Raw genomic sequence first — 13,359 nt, forward strand, 5'->3', positions numbered from 1 at the left:
GGGGCGGGGCGGGGGCAGAGCATCCTCCTCCGGCACCGCCACCCACTCGTGAGCATCCCCCGCGGGTGGGAGGGGGGACCCTGCGAGCGGCGCGGGGCGCTTCGAAGGGATTAAAGAGCGAAACTCTTGCTTTTAGGCAGCAGAAAAAGGCGAGCCGGTCACCCTCTGCTTTCCCATCCGCATCGCAAAGCTTTTATTTTTTTTTTTGCTGATTTAAATTATTATTTAATTTTTTTGTTGTTGTTGTTGAGATTTTTAAAGGGGGGCGGGTGTCGCTGGTAGGGATGCGGGGTGACCCCATTTTATCCCTAGCACTAGGAAAAAAAAAAAACGCTTTTCCCTGTGGGAAGGGCCAGCCCTGGGCTGGACTCAGCCCCCGGGAGGTGGGGGGGGTGGGGGTCGCCCTGCGGCCGCTTCCCCCCCCCCCCCCCCCCCCCCCCCCTCCGTGCGGGGCCGCTGCGGGCGGGCGCGCTGCCACCTCCCTGCGGTCCCCCTGCGGCGGGAGGGCACCCACGGAGGTGGCTTTCAAGAGATGTTTCTTTTTGTTCTCCCTCCTTTCCACGCTTTTCAAGGCTTTTTTTTTTTTTTTTCCTTTTTTTTTTTTTTTGTGAGGAGGGAGCATCCCGCAAATGGGGCGGGGGGGGGGGCGTGTTTAACGGTCCCCAGTCGCCTGCGGTGGGCGAGGGGTGCTGGCAGGGGGGACCCTTGGGACAATTTTAACTCCTGATCGCTCCGGGGTTGCAGTGTCAGGTGCAGGGGAGGGGTTCCCCAGCGCAGCCCCCCCCCAAAAAGCTCTGAGCAGCCGCGGGGCAGCACCATCCTCATCCTCACCCCCCCTCCCCAGTCCCCTCCACCGCCCCCGGCCAGGCGCTGGGAGCGGGCAGAGGTGACCAAAACCCCCTGGAACTGCGGGAACAGCGTGTCCCCAACCCCAGTGTGACCCCCACACCCCACACCCCCCCCCCCAGCTACTGACCTTGAGCCCCGGGGCCGCGGGTGGAGGTGGGCGAGGGTGCGGGGATCCAGCGTCCGGCACCGCGATGGGGGGGCTGGGGGGGGGGGGGGGAGCGGCGGGGACCGATGGAGGATTTGGGGGGGGCTGTTTGTCCTACAGCATCCCTCAGCCTGGCTTGGGGGGGGCGGGGTGGGGTGAGGGGGGGGAAGGCTGAAGGAGGGGTGCCGTCCCCCTCGCTTTGCCCCTGGAGGAAGTTTGGCCGGGAATGGAGCGGAGCAGGCGGGAGGTATTTTTATTTTAGAGCAGCACTGCAGAGGGGGGCTGGTTCAGGAGCTGTCTGTCACGGCAGCTGCTTGGAGAAGACCTGTGCTGGCTGCCAAAGCTCACCCCGGGCCAGGGAGCACGGCCCAGGGCTGGCCACAGGAGCCCCGGGCCACGGTAGCCCCTCCACGAAGGGACAAGCTCCCTCCCAAGGGGTGTCTCTCGGTGTCACCACTTTGAGCCTGGCAAAGGAGCAGGTAGCCCCCCCGTCGCTGTGAGCAAGAGGGGAGGCAGCTATCACCTCGTGGGGCTGGGGAAACTGAGGCACGAAGCCAGGAGGTGCAATTCCTCCCCTGGTTCGGGCAGTGTTTAAATCGGCGCAGGGCTGGGAGGTCGCAACATCTCTGCAAACCAGGGGAGACCCTGCCCAGCTGCCCCTGAACCGCCCACTCTGGAGGATGGGTTCAAAAGGACAATCATAATGAAGACCATCAAGGAACTCTTACTTCCTCCCCGAGACCACCAAAAGACCCCCGAAGGGGAAGACTGCGCCTGCGCGAGGGGGAAGAGATCTAATTGACATCCGAAGCGGGACAGAGTGATAAATATGGAAATACGTCAGTTTTGTTGCTTTAAATAGGAGGCAACGCCCGTGGCTCGGGGTGCAGCATCCTTAGGGCACCGGACCCTCGCTGCACCCAGCGCTGCAGGGCTGTAATAACCAGACCTGCTCCACAATCCACTGGGATGGCGGAATTCTTGCGCAGATCACTACGGCTCCAAACGGGAGCCGTTACGGTGGGATGGGCTGTGACCTGCTGGCTGGTCCTGGGCCACTCGGCCGAGCGGAGCCCAGGGCAGGGAGAGCTCGCCCGTGGCGGCACCGTCTATATTTAACCGCACTAATGCAACTTAATTCACGGCCCGGCCCGCCTGGAAAGCCGCGCTCCTGCCGCGCCGGCTCTTCGCAAGGAAAACGATGACGATTCATCAAAGGTCGTTTATTCCCCGCGGGTCAGCTGTCGTTTTTAAAAATGGGATGCATCCGTCAGGCACTTTATGGCTGCTTTGTGGAAGGGCTCTGCCCAGCTCCAGGGCAGGAGACAACCTTTGGCTCAGCCCAAGTGTTGGGAGGACTCATATTCGGACCGTACATTAGCTAAAACCCATCCAATTCCACACAAGGAGTGTCCGTAGCCTCAAATACTTGCAGCAAAATTCACCTGATGCTGTTCCTCACAGCTTAACTGCAGCCACCAGGCTGTGCCAGCGGTGCCGAGCGTTGTCACCACTAACCTGTCGCCACCAGTAGCTGCAATGAGAGGCTGGAAAAACTCAGAGCTTATCAAAACGTGGCCTGGGATGTGACTTTACAGCGGATGAAGGCTGTCCCAGTGAGGAAGCGCTGGGGGCTCACGCCGCTTTTATCTAGCAGAGGAAGGCGTAACGATGACTGGCTGCAAACTGCAGCCAGAGAAATTCAAGTGAGAAAGCAAAGCACGGGATTTTTTTTTCCACAAGGACAAACTTCCAAGGAAAACAGGGGGTTGTGGAGGTTTCAGACCAAGCCCAGTTACATCCCTGAAAGAAATGGTGTAGCTCAAACAGCACAAGCGTGCTGGAGAGATTCAGCTGGCTGAGGACCAGTGGTATGCGTTTGTGCAGGCAGGGAGAAAAGTATTTTCACTGATTTTCTTCTCTGAGTGATGGGCTGGGGGACGTGGGGCTGCTGCAGCCAGCTGAACTGGGGCTGCCGCTTCCAAAATCTGTCAGGGTTTCTTAACATTCAGCAACCAAACGACACGCGCTGCAAGAAAATCGGTCTCATACCTCGGAAACGGGGAAGCAGTTGCTGCAAGAGTCAGCATTCGAATTCAGCATGTGGAGGAGGGTCACTCTGTGGAAGCGCAGAGGGAATTTATTTCAAAACTAAGGTGAAAACTGAGAAGACCTGGACAATCTGGGCCGTGTTCAGACCCCTCCACTGCTCTGTGACGGGAGAGAGGTTGCACATTCCCATGAGAAGCAGTTACTTACAGGCACGGGCTCTCCAAATGAACTGTTTTACAGTGCCTTTAGTTCCTTCTTTGTCCAGGCGTGTGGCGGTGCTGTGTGTTTGTGCAGAAAAAAAAAATAGAGAAAACGCTTCTGTGCGACCCCAGACAAGCGTATGTTTAAAGAAATGAGTGTTGCAGCACTTGAGAAGAGGTTTGCACCGTGTGCTAGCGAGCCATATGCTAACACCTAGCACTCCCAGGTCCTTATCTGCCTTTCCTGCCTTGATTCACAGCCACCCCAGGAAGAATTTTGCTGGGGAGTGGCAGGAACTTCACTGCTTCGTCACAGAACAGGAGGCAAACGCTGGGCATGCATTAGAAAGGACAGAGAGGCAGATTGCCTCTCCTGCACTCCTGTGAAAACATTATTGATTCACACCGCTGCGCAGGCGAAACCAGAATCTCCAGCTCCAAGCTACCAGCCTGAATTTAGCAGGCACGGCATAGCAAAAGCTCCCCACCTCTGCCACAGCTCAGGCAGCTTTTCGACTCGCGAATGCAGGTCCTTCAAATACCTGATTTCTTTGGTCTGCTCGCCCTAGCCCACGCTACGTGATCATCGGGACGGAGCTGAACAGAGACGAGCCGCAGCTCACCTGAGTGAGACTCTGTCGGTCTCTCGCTCGAGGATTTACGATTCCTCGAGGTCACCGGGAGGACTGCAGGTTCAAGATGCCTTTTCCTGGGATGCTACCGGCAGGGTGAGCAGGAGGAATAGGGCAATGGACCCTTTTGGTCCCGGGAGAAACACCTGGTGGCTTTGCTGAGCTCCAGGCCAGCGCTGGGGGAGCAGAGCAGGGCTGTTAAGCACAGGGAGGGTTAACCCGCAGGTGCTGAGTTTATCCTCGGCTCCTCCGTGACCTCCTCCATCAGATTCCATGAACTGTTTGAAGAGAGACTTAAGCAGGGAAAAAAGCCAGGGACGACACCACCCTCACCGCCTCTGGAGCGACTCCTGCTCTCTTTTTCCACCCTGCCTTGGTGGAGTCAGGACGCAGTCGCCGTTCTGGGGAAGGGAGCAGCTGGGGTTAAAGTCTGACCCACTCCACGCTCACAAAAAGAGGCTGACAGAGCAAAGCAGGAAAAGAAAAGCTTTCAAGCCGTTCCACCGAGGAACAAAGCAGCACTCTACCAAAACGACCAGCTCTCCATTTGCTTGTAATCCCCAAGGCTAGCCCTCCGCTGGCAGGCTGCATGTTAACGCCTCATTAGCTTGCTCTTGGGGTTCTCCCCGTGCTGCAAGAGAAAAGGACGGAGAGGCAAGGGCTTCCAGCACCTCCAAAAGTCCCTCCGCTACTGCGTGGAGGACCTGCCTGCGTTCTGTTAGCGGTTCTTCCTAGCGAGAACAAGACCTGCCTGACGGATGAATGCAAAAATAGGGAGTTCATCACCCGGATGGCAAGTTGTCGTACGGAAGGAGCTGGGTTTAAGGGAGGTCTGACTGATGGCAGAGGTAATCTGCACAGGTTTCAGTGGAAACTCCACTGAGTTTCAGAAAACTCTGCTGCCAGTATGGTCAAGCAAAGAAGCAGGTTGGAATGGTGAGTGGAGGCCCCCCCGAAGTTCCCTTGTGGTATTCACAGGCCAGGCTAACCCACTCCCTCGGCACTTAAGCCCTGCAGAGAGCTGAGACAGGCAGGTGTCAGCGTGCTGATAAAAACCAGCATTCAGTTTGCTCCTGGCCTGACTTTGGAAGGGAGCTGGCATAACTTTGGTTTAGCGAATGCCTTTAGGCGCTGATAAAGGCAGCAGCATATTCAATATTGAGCCCTCTCGAGGGAAATTCTGTTGAAACTACACGGGGGGAGTCTTGCCCCCCCCCCAATCACACTACGGAATTGCAGCTTCCGAAACCTGCGGCATGTGCAGCCTGGGAGCCAGCTGCTCGCTGGCTCTTAACAGGCAAAGCTTGCTGACACACAGAACCTTCCCTCTTTCTGTGTTTCCTCTCCATTTCTCATCCTCGCCTGCGGACGCTAAAGAAATGACACGATCCGAGGCTGCAAAACTACACTGCCACTGCATTTCAAACCACGGGCACGATGCCGGAGCTCTCTGTCCCTGCTTTGCAGCCCAAAGGACTCTGAATCTCTTGCTTAACTCTTCTGCTGTTTCTGCTGCCGAATGGCCTGTAGAAAGATGTCCTTCACTTGGTCCATTGTGTCTTGAAACAGTTTAAAGTCTTCCTCTTTCTTTCTCCCAGCAGCCTCCAAAGCATCCTTCAGAGCTTCGTTCTCAGCCAGCTGGATCACAAGCCTACGAGGAAACAAAAGGGAAACTTTCATGTGAGCCGCGGAGCTTCAAAGCAAATTAGAACAGTGCTTCAGCTCTGGGGGAGAAAACAGAGAAACACATGCTCTCTGCTCGTTTTATGACAGGCATGAGAAAGAGCAGACTTAACGCTTGGTCCTTCTCTCTTTGAGACAGGGTATTAGATGACCAAGATACTTTTCAGATCTGTTTTGTTAAAGATTGTCATTTTATTTTCACTAACAAGCTTGCAATCGACGCACAAGGAAAGAAAAGGGAAAAAAAAAAAGGCGTCGTCCTTGCACGTGTTTTGTGTTGCTTAATACTTGCATTAGCTTAACACTTCTGGATATCGGTATAATTACGAGGAAATTTGTGTAAGGATGACCTAGACAAACTCAAACCAGAGGATCTGCCGTTTCTACAGAGTTTGCTAGGTTTTCTCTTCTGAGGAGCGGGTGCAGGTAGTGCCACTGCTGGAAGGACAGCCATGAATTGTAGCTATTGTAGGTAACCCAGCACGGAAAGAGGGAAACCGTACCTTGTGCTCAGCTCCTCTACCTGCGATTCCAGAGGCAACTTGGAGGGCTGGGCTGCAGAGGGCTCCTTCCTGCCACCCACAGTCAAGGTGAGCCTGGAGTGACTCGCAGACGGGCCTGTCGATTTAATCACGACATGGAGTTTTAGGAAAACATTTTCACGGGTAGCGCACTGAGTAAATATCAGGAAACGGTGAATCAGTGCTAAGGAATCTGTTAAGTTCTATGTATATCCATGAAGATACCGCAAATGTATAGGACAGGCTTTTATTTTAATCTGCTTTCAGCAAAACGCAAACACGATGAGTTTGCACTGCAGGGCTAAACGCAGGAATGTGTGTGCCTACCTGTTTAGAGCAGAAAAAAATCCAAAATATTTAAGTGGCGAAAAAAAATGGATGAGAGAAACAGTTGAAAAGGATTATTTTAATGTTTATCTTGTCGTTGTGTTGCCTCCCGAATGCCCGTGATAACGTTTGCGTGTGGCACACGCTTCTGTTTTGACCCCCAGCACAAACACTGCCCAGGGTAAGTGCAGGAAAGCACTTCAACGTGTACTTCAACCTAAGGTTCTGATTCAGGAATGCTCCCCTCATTTCAAAGGGACACGGGACCTTTTTTCAGGGTTATAGGGAAAATACGATTCGAATTTACTGCTGGGATGGGAGGAGCAAAAACCCTGGGGTCGGCCAGTGAACGCCTGCAAGGGAAGAAGGCTCAGAGGAGACAGGCAAGGACGATGGGCTCAGGAAGCTCAGAAAAGAAGGTAGAGAGTGACCACAGCCGTTGTAGAGGATGCTGAACTCCCCCAACCAACAGCAAGGGGGCCGGAGGGTGGTCTTTGCTGCAGACAAAGGGCTGATCAGTCGAGTAAATGGGAATGGGCTTCCCTAAAACGACCAACAGAGCCTTGAGCCAGCCAGACCAACGCGAGGGAAGCGTGCACGTGGTTCAGCCCAACAGAGAGCATAAAAATCAACCCACCAGCAACATGAACTTTGAAGAAAACTGGTTTGACCTGGCTTCAACCCATGTATTCCTTTCCGGCAACTGGGGACACCCCGTGTCACGATGGTGAGCATCCAGGCTGGTCATGGGAGTCGTATTTACCTTGTGATTCAAGTGCATATCACAACTGCTGTATCGTACTCTTGTGATTGCACTACACTGCTGTATCACTTTTCCAAACTAAGATCCCACATCAAATACCTTCCAAGGAATAAATTCGCTATTAAAACGCTAAATCCTCCTCGTGTGGAATACCTAAAAGAACCGGGTCAGAAAGTATTGGACTTGGACAGAAACACGCGAGAAGAAAAGGCTCTGTTGATCGCTTTTGATCTCGAGGTGGTGTTTTACAGGACTGAGGAAAACCTGCCGTTACTTACCTATTCTCTTCTGGGATTATTCTTTGCTAATTAGAAATTTGGATAAGACAGAAAAAAACCCCTGAAAAGCATGAATAATTTGAAAACACAACTGGGTTGTTTCTAGCTACTCAGCTTCATTATCTGCTTCCCTTGAATTGAAGAGACTAGAAGCATTAGATTAGCAATTAGATCAGCTCTCTCCAATTTTGCCCTTTCAGAAAGAAAAGAAAATATTATGTTAATTAGCGGGTTCTCTAGTCTCTATTTCATATTCAATCTTTTCATTCCTTCTTATTTCCTCAACTATCTGGCACGAAGGCATTTAGATAACCTACATGCTCTGCTGAAGAGGTGCATTCCAGACTTGGAGACTCATTTCTTGAGCAAACTCCAGAGACTTTTGGCACCTCACAAAGGGCTGAGCTCTCTTCAAAGAAGGGTGGTGAAATAGATTTTTACCTACTCATCTTACAAACTTAGAGAGGATTTCTTCTCCTTACTCTTACTGCCAATCCTTTTCAACCTTTGCTTTTAGCCCTTCAGCAGACAAGACTAATGAACTAAATATTGAGTAGGAAGGAACCTGTCAGCTGGTAAGAACAGCCTGCTGCCTCCAGCTACGAAATGCCAGTCTCCCAGAGGTGAGTTATCAAACGGTTGCTGCAGCACAACAACGTGACCAAAACAGCTCAGGCTCTGGAGGGTTCAGCGCTGTTACCTCTCGGAGGCTGCGAGGGAAATCTAAGCGGAGTGCATGTATGAGAACAGACCAATACATCAACGCTTTGCGCTGCCAGGTGGTATAAAAGTCTGAGCTCTCAAAAATTCAGTGAAATTCTCCTCTAGAAGACAGCACCAACATGCTCCCACCACACTGCTGAAGGCATGGGGTGAGTAAAAAGTGAACCACTGGGAGCTGCGTTCCCACCACTCTCGTCTGGCTACTGCCTGTCCCTGCACACACCTGGATTTCTTCCTCTGGGCACCTGCAGAACCGTATCAGGGCTCCAAAGCCTCTCACCTCCAAACCCTGCCGGGAATCACAAAGGGCATCCCACAAGGTGAGGCCCAAGCTCTCTTATCAAGGTGAATGTCCTCTATCCTAAAGGCCAAAGGCTGCAGCACTTGGTTTCTCAGCACCAGGTTTCTCTTAGGATCTAAGTTTTTCTGCACTACCTCCTCTGCTGTCAGGCTCTTGGTTAATACAGGTAAGACAGCTCTAAAAAATCAGTGCTCGCAGAAAAACTCCTCTGAATCCTGTTCCTGTACACCTAATGCTCTCGACACGCTGGATGGGTGCATGGCAGCGCTTCCCTGGAGGTCCTGAACGCCGGGTGGATGTTACACTGGAGACCCCAGCTCTCCTGAATGAATTGGGATCATAGTGAGTGACAACCTGGGATCACTGGCATCACGGTCCTGCTCCGGAGAGAACTTACTGTCAAACATGCACGTAACTGAGGGCACTAGGGTGGGAGAGGCAAAGAAATGCAGTGCAGTTAGAGCCTGACCCACGCCTGAGGAGAAATGAGACGCCAGTGGAGGAGGAGGAGGAGGAGAGGACTGCTCCTAGTGCTCAGTACAGGTCAGCTCTAAGGTGACGAGGCAGCATGAGCACACACTGCAGTGCTGCATGGAGTCACGAGGGAGAGCCGTGCCACGCATCTGCTGAGCTGCAGCGCAGTCCCCTACGGCCCAAGAGGACGCATTTCAGCGTGGGGCAGGGCAAGAGCCTGTACAAGGGTCTCTGACGAGGCTCGTGACCTCTCTCATCACCGTAACTCAGCCTGACGGCATCCTAGTATTTGCCAAATTGAAATTCCTCTTCCTACTGTTCACACCCTGGCATTTAAAGTCTTCATGACATATAAAAAGGGAAAGCCCTGGAAAAGTTTCCTTAAGAATATGTGCCATTTTATTGGATTAGATGTTTTACAGAATCAGAGTCCTTAAGCGATAAAAGGATCTGATCAGGGAAATAAAAATTTAACATCCACCATGAATTCTTCTCCTTTAACTATGCTAGTGAGGCTTTCATATTTATAGCGAGAGATTATCCCGTTCATGGGATAATAAATTACACCAGATCTAATTACTTCATCACCAGCAATAGTTTTTCATCGACACTGACAGGCCTTAAATTGGGATGCGTCCTTTTAATTCTGCTCTTAACCTTCAGATGAATCTCTCGGGCAGAAGTGCACAGGGAACACAGCAGTGGGCACGGCGGCAACACAGAGCAGTGTCAAGTTTGCTCTGTAGACTGTGATCCCGTGGAAGAAAACACGTTGCAAAAGTCCTGCTCCTACTTAAATCTGTGACAAAATCCTCTTCAACTAAGTGCGGCCAGGATTTCACCTCCTGGCTTGGCCCACTGGCTTGAGTCGGTCCAAATCGCGGTGTGTAAGTTCAAGCCCTTGTGGAGGTTTGACAGATAAAAGAGTCCAAATGTTGTTGCTGTCCATTAACCACGGTGGGACGGGGGACATAGGTGCAGATAAGGGCTCCACCTCACCTGCTTTGCTCCTCAGGGGGGGTTTCTGTGCGCTCCTGTTCCTCCCTGGGTCCTTTTGCAGTTTTTCAAGCTGCTGTTCCAACACGACACATCGCCGCCGCTCTTCCTGAAGCCTCTTCTCAGCTTCTAAGGCTTTGTCGCTGCCTTCCTCCACCCTGATGGGCAAAAAAAGGTGGTTCAGCTTATTTATTTCACGACTAGCAAGCATCAGTCAGTCTTGATACTCAATCCTTCAGGCTGCACAGCTCCCAACAGAGGGAAAAGGAGAATTTTCCGTGCATCCACAGGCAGAAATCCCAGCACAATTGTTCCAGATGTCATCCTCCAGATTTGCCCACCAGACTTAACTAGTGAGTACAGTGAATGGAAGTTGCCCAGGTCCCTTAACACTGGCTACTCGGGTGAACTGACCACTCAGACGAGCAGGCAAGCTGCAGATTGCTGAGGAGAGATCTTTTATTACAGGAATCATAAACTGTGGGTTTTTTTTAAACACTCCGTGAAAATTTGGAAGGAAAATAGTTTATAAAACCGCTGTCTCGTATTTAGCTGTTTTGCGTCAGTTATCTGCAAGAAAGAAAAGAAACTTGACGTTGCTTTTAATAAACGTGGCCCTTAGACACTACTGTGGAAGGGAGTGAGTGGAAAAGAAACGGATGGTTCACGCTGCAGCACAGAGCAGAGGGGCAAAGTGCCTCAATTCACCCCAAAAAAACATCTTAGAAAAGCAACTGCAAAAAATTTGACATGCGCCCACAGCTGCAGTCAGTGGTGCATCTCCTGGTACCAAATGATTTAAAGGAGTTTAAAGCTAGAGAGAAACCTGAATTGACTCGCTGTGTGGTATAGTGCAGAATAAAGGAATTTCCTTCTTGACCCCACGGGTGATAGCTGACTAATCCCTGAATCAAAAGGCTGGACCAGTCTTATTTCCCTCCTAGTTGGCATAGCTAAAAAAACAATATTACGACTGTGATAAAATTATATCGCTCTCTTAAAAATCTAGCTACAGGCAAGACTCTGACCTCCTGTGGCAGTAAATTACCAGACTGGTGACGTGCTATGAGAAATTGTGTTTCCCTCGGTGGTTCTGAAGTCACTAAACTTTCACTTGACCAGGTCTTCCCCCAGCATCCACAACCAGCGGAGGAAAAACGACAAGGCTAGCTGGTTTTTATTAAATCTTCTGCCAATATGAATAACAAACTAAAACGTTCCTCTGGCTCTTCCCCTTCCCCCAGCAGGGCGCAATCCTCCGAACCCTTTACGTTCTGCTCCGCAGTGACTGTGCAGCCCCGTCCTAAATCCTGGCAGCTGCTGTTCAAAACCACCACTCGTGTAACCCTTCCCAGTGCTCCTCTCTTGACTTAAGCACTACGTGCACTGCTTGAGCTTCGCTGCCCCACGCTCTGACAGGGGAAGAGGAGGAATGCACCATTTTTTTTTTTTTACACATATTCACGTTGAAATGTGACCAGGTGCTCTATTATCCTGAGGTCCTCCAAGAGTTATTGCACGCGGTCTCACGGAATTTACTTTACCTGCAGGAGCTCTTGATAAATGTGCCGTAACTGTGGAGGTGCTGAATCATCAGTCTGCGGTACGTTTTACAAGCGACTCTGCATTTCATTGACTCCACGTTCTCCATGACCCCACGTTTGTGATGGCCCCATTTCAGCCATCACTCACACCTCCATCCTCCTCTAATTGCATAGCTCTATTACACTCACCGGACTTACAAACAGGAATAAAAGTCTCCCCGTTTGTATTTCCAGGATTTAGCCCTTAAAAGCACAGGGGATGATACCTTTACCACAGTTACCAAAAAACGTGTTTTCCTGACTGCGATGAATTGTACGGCACAAAAGCCAGACAAGCGAGGAATGGTAACTAGCGTAAAATCACGCAAGCAAATAGTGCCTGTTGTATTCAAAAGTGCACAGACAAACACATACCTTCCCACAGGCTGTAACGCAGATTTGGGAATCTAATAATATACGTACTCTAACTGCGAAAAAAAGCAGCAGCTAGAAGGTATGTAGACAGAAAAGACTTTGCTTCCTGCCCTCCTAAAACTGGCTTTTAACACCATCTTAAATTGAACAGAATAATAGAAAAGAAATAAAAAAAAATCACTGCTCTGCTTCAGTTAAACCAGAAGGAATTCATTTAAAAGAGGATACAGCGAAACTTAAAAGAGTGTGAATCTGGAACAGAAGTCAGATTGTAACTATAATTACAGTATTTACTACTGATGAATAATATTGCTGCCTAAATCAGACCACACACATAAACACACGAATTTTAGTTTTATCTAGGTGCAGCAAGCTTGAAGACGACACTGTTTTCTCTGTCCTTTGTTCTAAAAGAATAATAATAATAAAAATGAATCATCAACTAGGCGGGGAAATTGAGCAGAAAAAATTTAAAAGCCCCTCTTGAGGGAAAAGCTCACGCTGGCAGCGTGGGGGTGCACCGTACAGCCTCTCCCACGTCTCAAGCGCTCCGTCATCGCAGCATCCCACAAAGGATCCTGGCGGAATCAGCCTCTACCTTTTCTGCAGCACAGTGACCAGCTCCAGGAGCCTGTTCCGTTCCACTTCAGCAGCCTGGCAGAGCGCCTTGTGCTCTGTGACCTGCGTCTGCAGCACCTCCAAATCCGGGCTGTCAGCGCCAGCGAGCCTAAAAGCAGCAGAAGCGTAGAGAGTTTGTTTCCCATTTCAGCAACAAAAGAAATGAAAGAAAGAGGGGATTTGAAAACCCTATCAAAATACACTCGTCTGAAGACTAAGCTAGAATGCAGAGCCAGGCTCCCTACCTCCCCCCAGCACCAATCTCTACGCTGCAATAAAGGAAAGAGAAAGATTTGGAAATAAAGCCACTGTGAGTTTCACTAGAAAGGGGTTTTCCCTCGCAAGGAGGCTTCCCCTTCCCATCACCCCTGAAACCAAACTTCCACCCCTGAGCAAGCCACGATCGCTGACTCTCCTCCCTTTGCTACTGCCCAAGTAAAACAAGCCTGTACGTGGGCTCTCCAAAAGCTAAGCCTTTAAGCGGCACGCTGTTGATTTTCTCCCACTGAAAGGCTTCAGGCAGCGTCAGTACAACGGCTGTTCTTGTGCCTGATACCTGACGAAAGGAAGGGGCAGTTTTCCCACGCATCCCATTATTATGTACTTCATCACTTCTCCCATCTCTCCCTGCAGGAGTATTCAGGAATATGTCCTTTAGAGCAAAAAGCAGGAGAAAACATGGTGACTGGGGGTAAAAAGGGAAAAATGGGATTTATGGGGAAATAAAACTAGAAATCGATTAAAAAATTAAGACAGCAAGAAGACATTAGAGCCTTTGGCAGCAGGTAGGAAAGGACGGTGAAAGAAGCTGTTCACAGCACCAAGGCAGACACGGACAA

General features: G+C 50.7%; 1 protein-coding gene across 2 annotated transcripts in view; it reads right to left on the reverse strand.

Annotated features, from left to right (window-relative positions):
- Window positions 1-5,369: 5,369 nt before the first annotated feature.
- LOC147415397 (coiled-coil domain-containing protein 13-like) overlaps window positions 5,370-13,359 on the reverse strand; it is a 28,323-nt gene continuing 20,333 nt past the window's right edge. For both annotated transcript variants that reach the window (XM_086467020.1, XM_086467019.1), the window contains 4 exons: window positions 12,501-12,629; window positions 9,948-10,102; window positions 6,065-6,179; window positions 5,370-5,529 (listed from right to left, as the gene is read on the reverse strand). In XM_086467020.1, coding sequence (XP_086323146.1) covers window positions 5,370-5,529; window positions 6,065-6,179; window positions 9,948-10,102; window positions 12,501-12,629 — 559 coding nt within the window. The remainder of the gene's footprint in view (window positions 5,530-6,064; window positions 6,180-9,947; window positions 10,103-12,500; window positions 12,630-13,359) is intronic.

This window comes from Leptosomus discolor, chromosome 6 (assembly GCF_034619465.1).
Source record: "Leptosomus discolor isolate bLepDis1 chromosome 6, bLepDis1.hap2, whole genome shotgun sequence".
Taxonomy (NCBI): domain Eukaryota; kingdom Metazoa; phylum Chordata; class Aves; order Leptosomiformes; family Leptosomidae; genus Leptosomus; species Leptosomus discolor.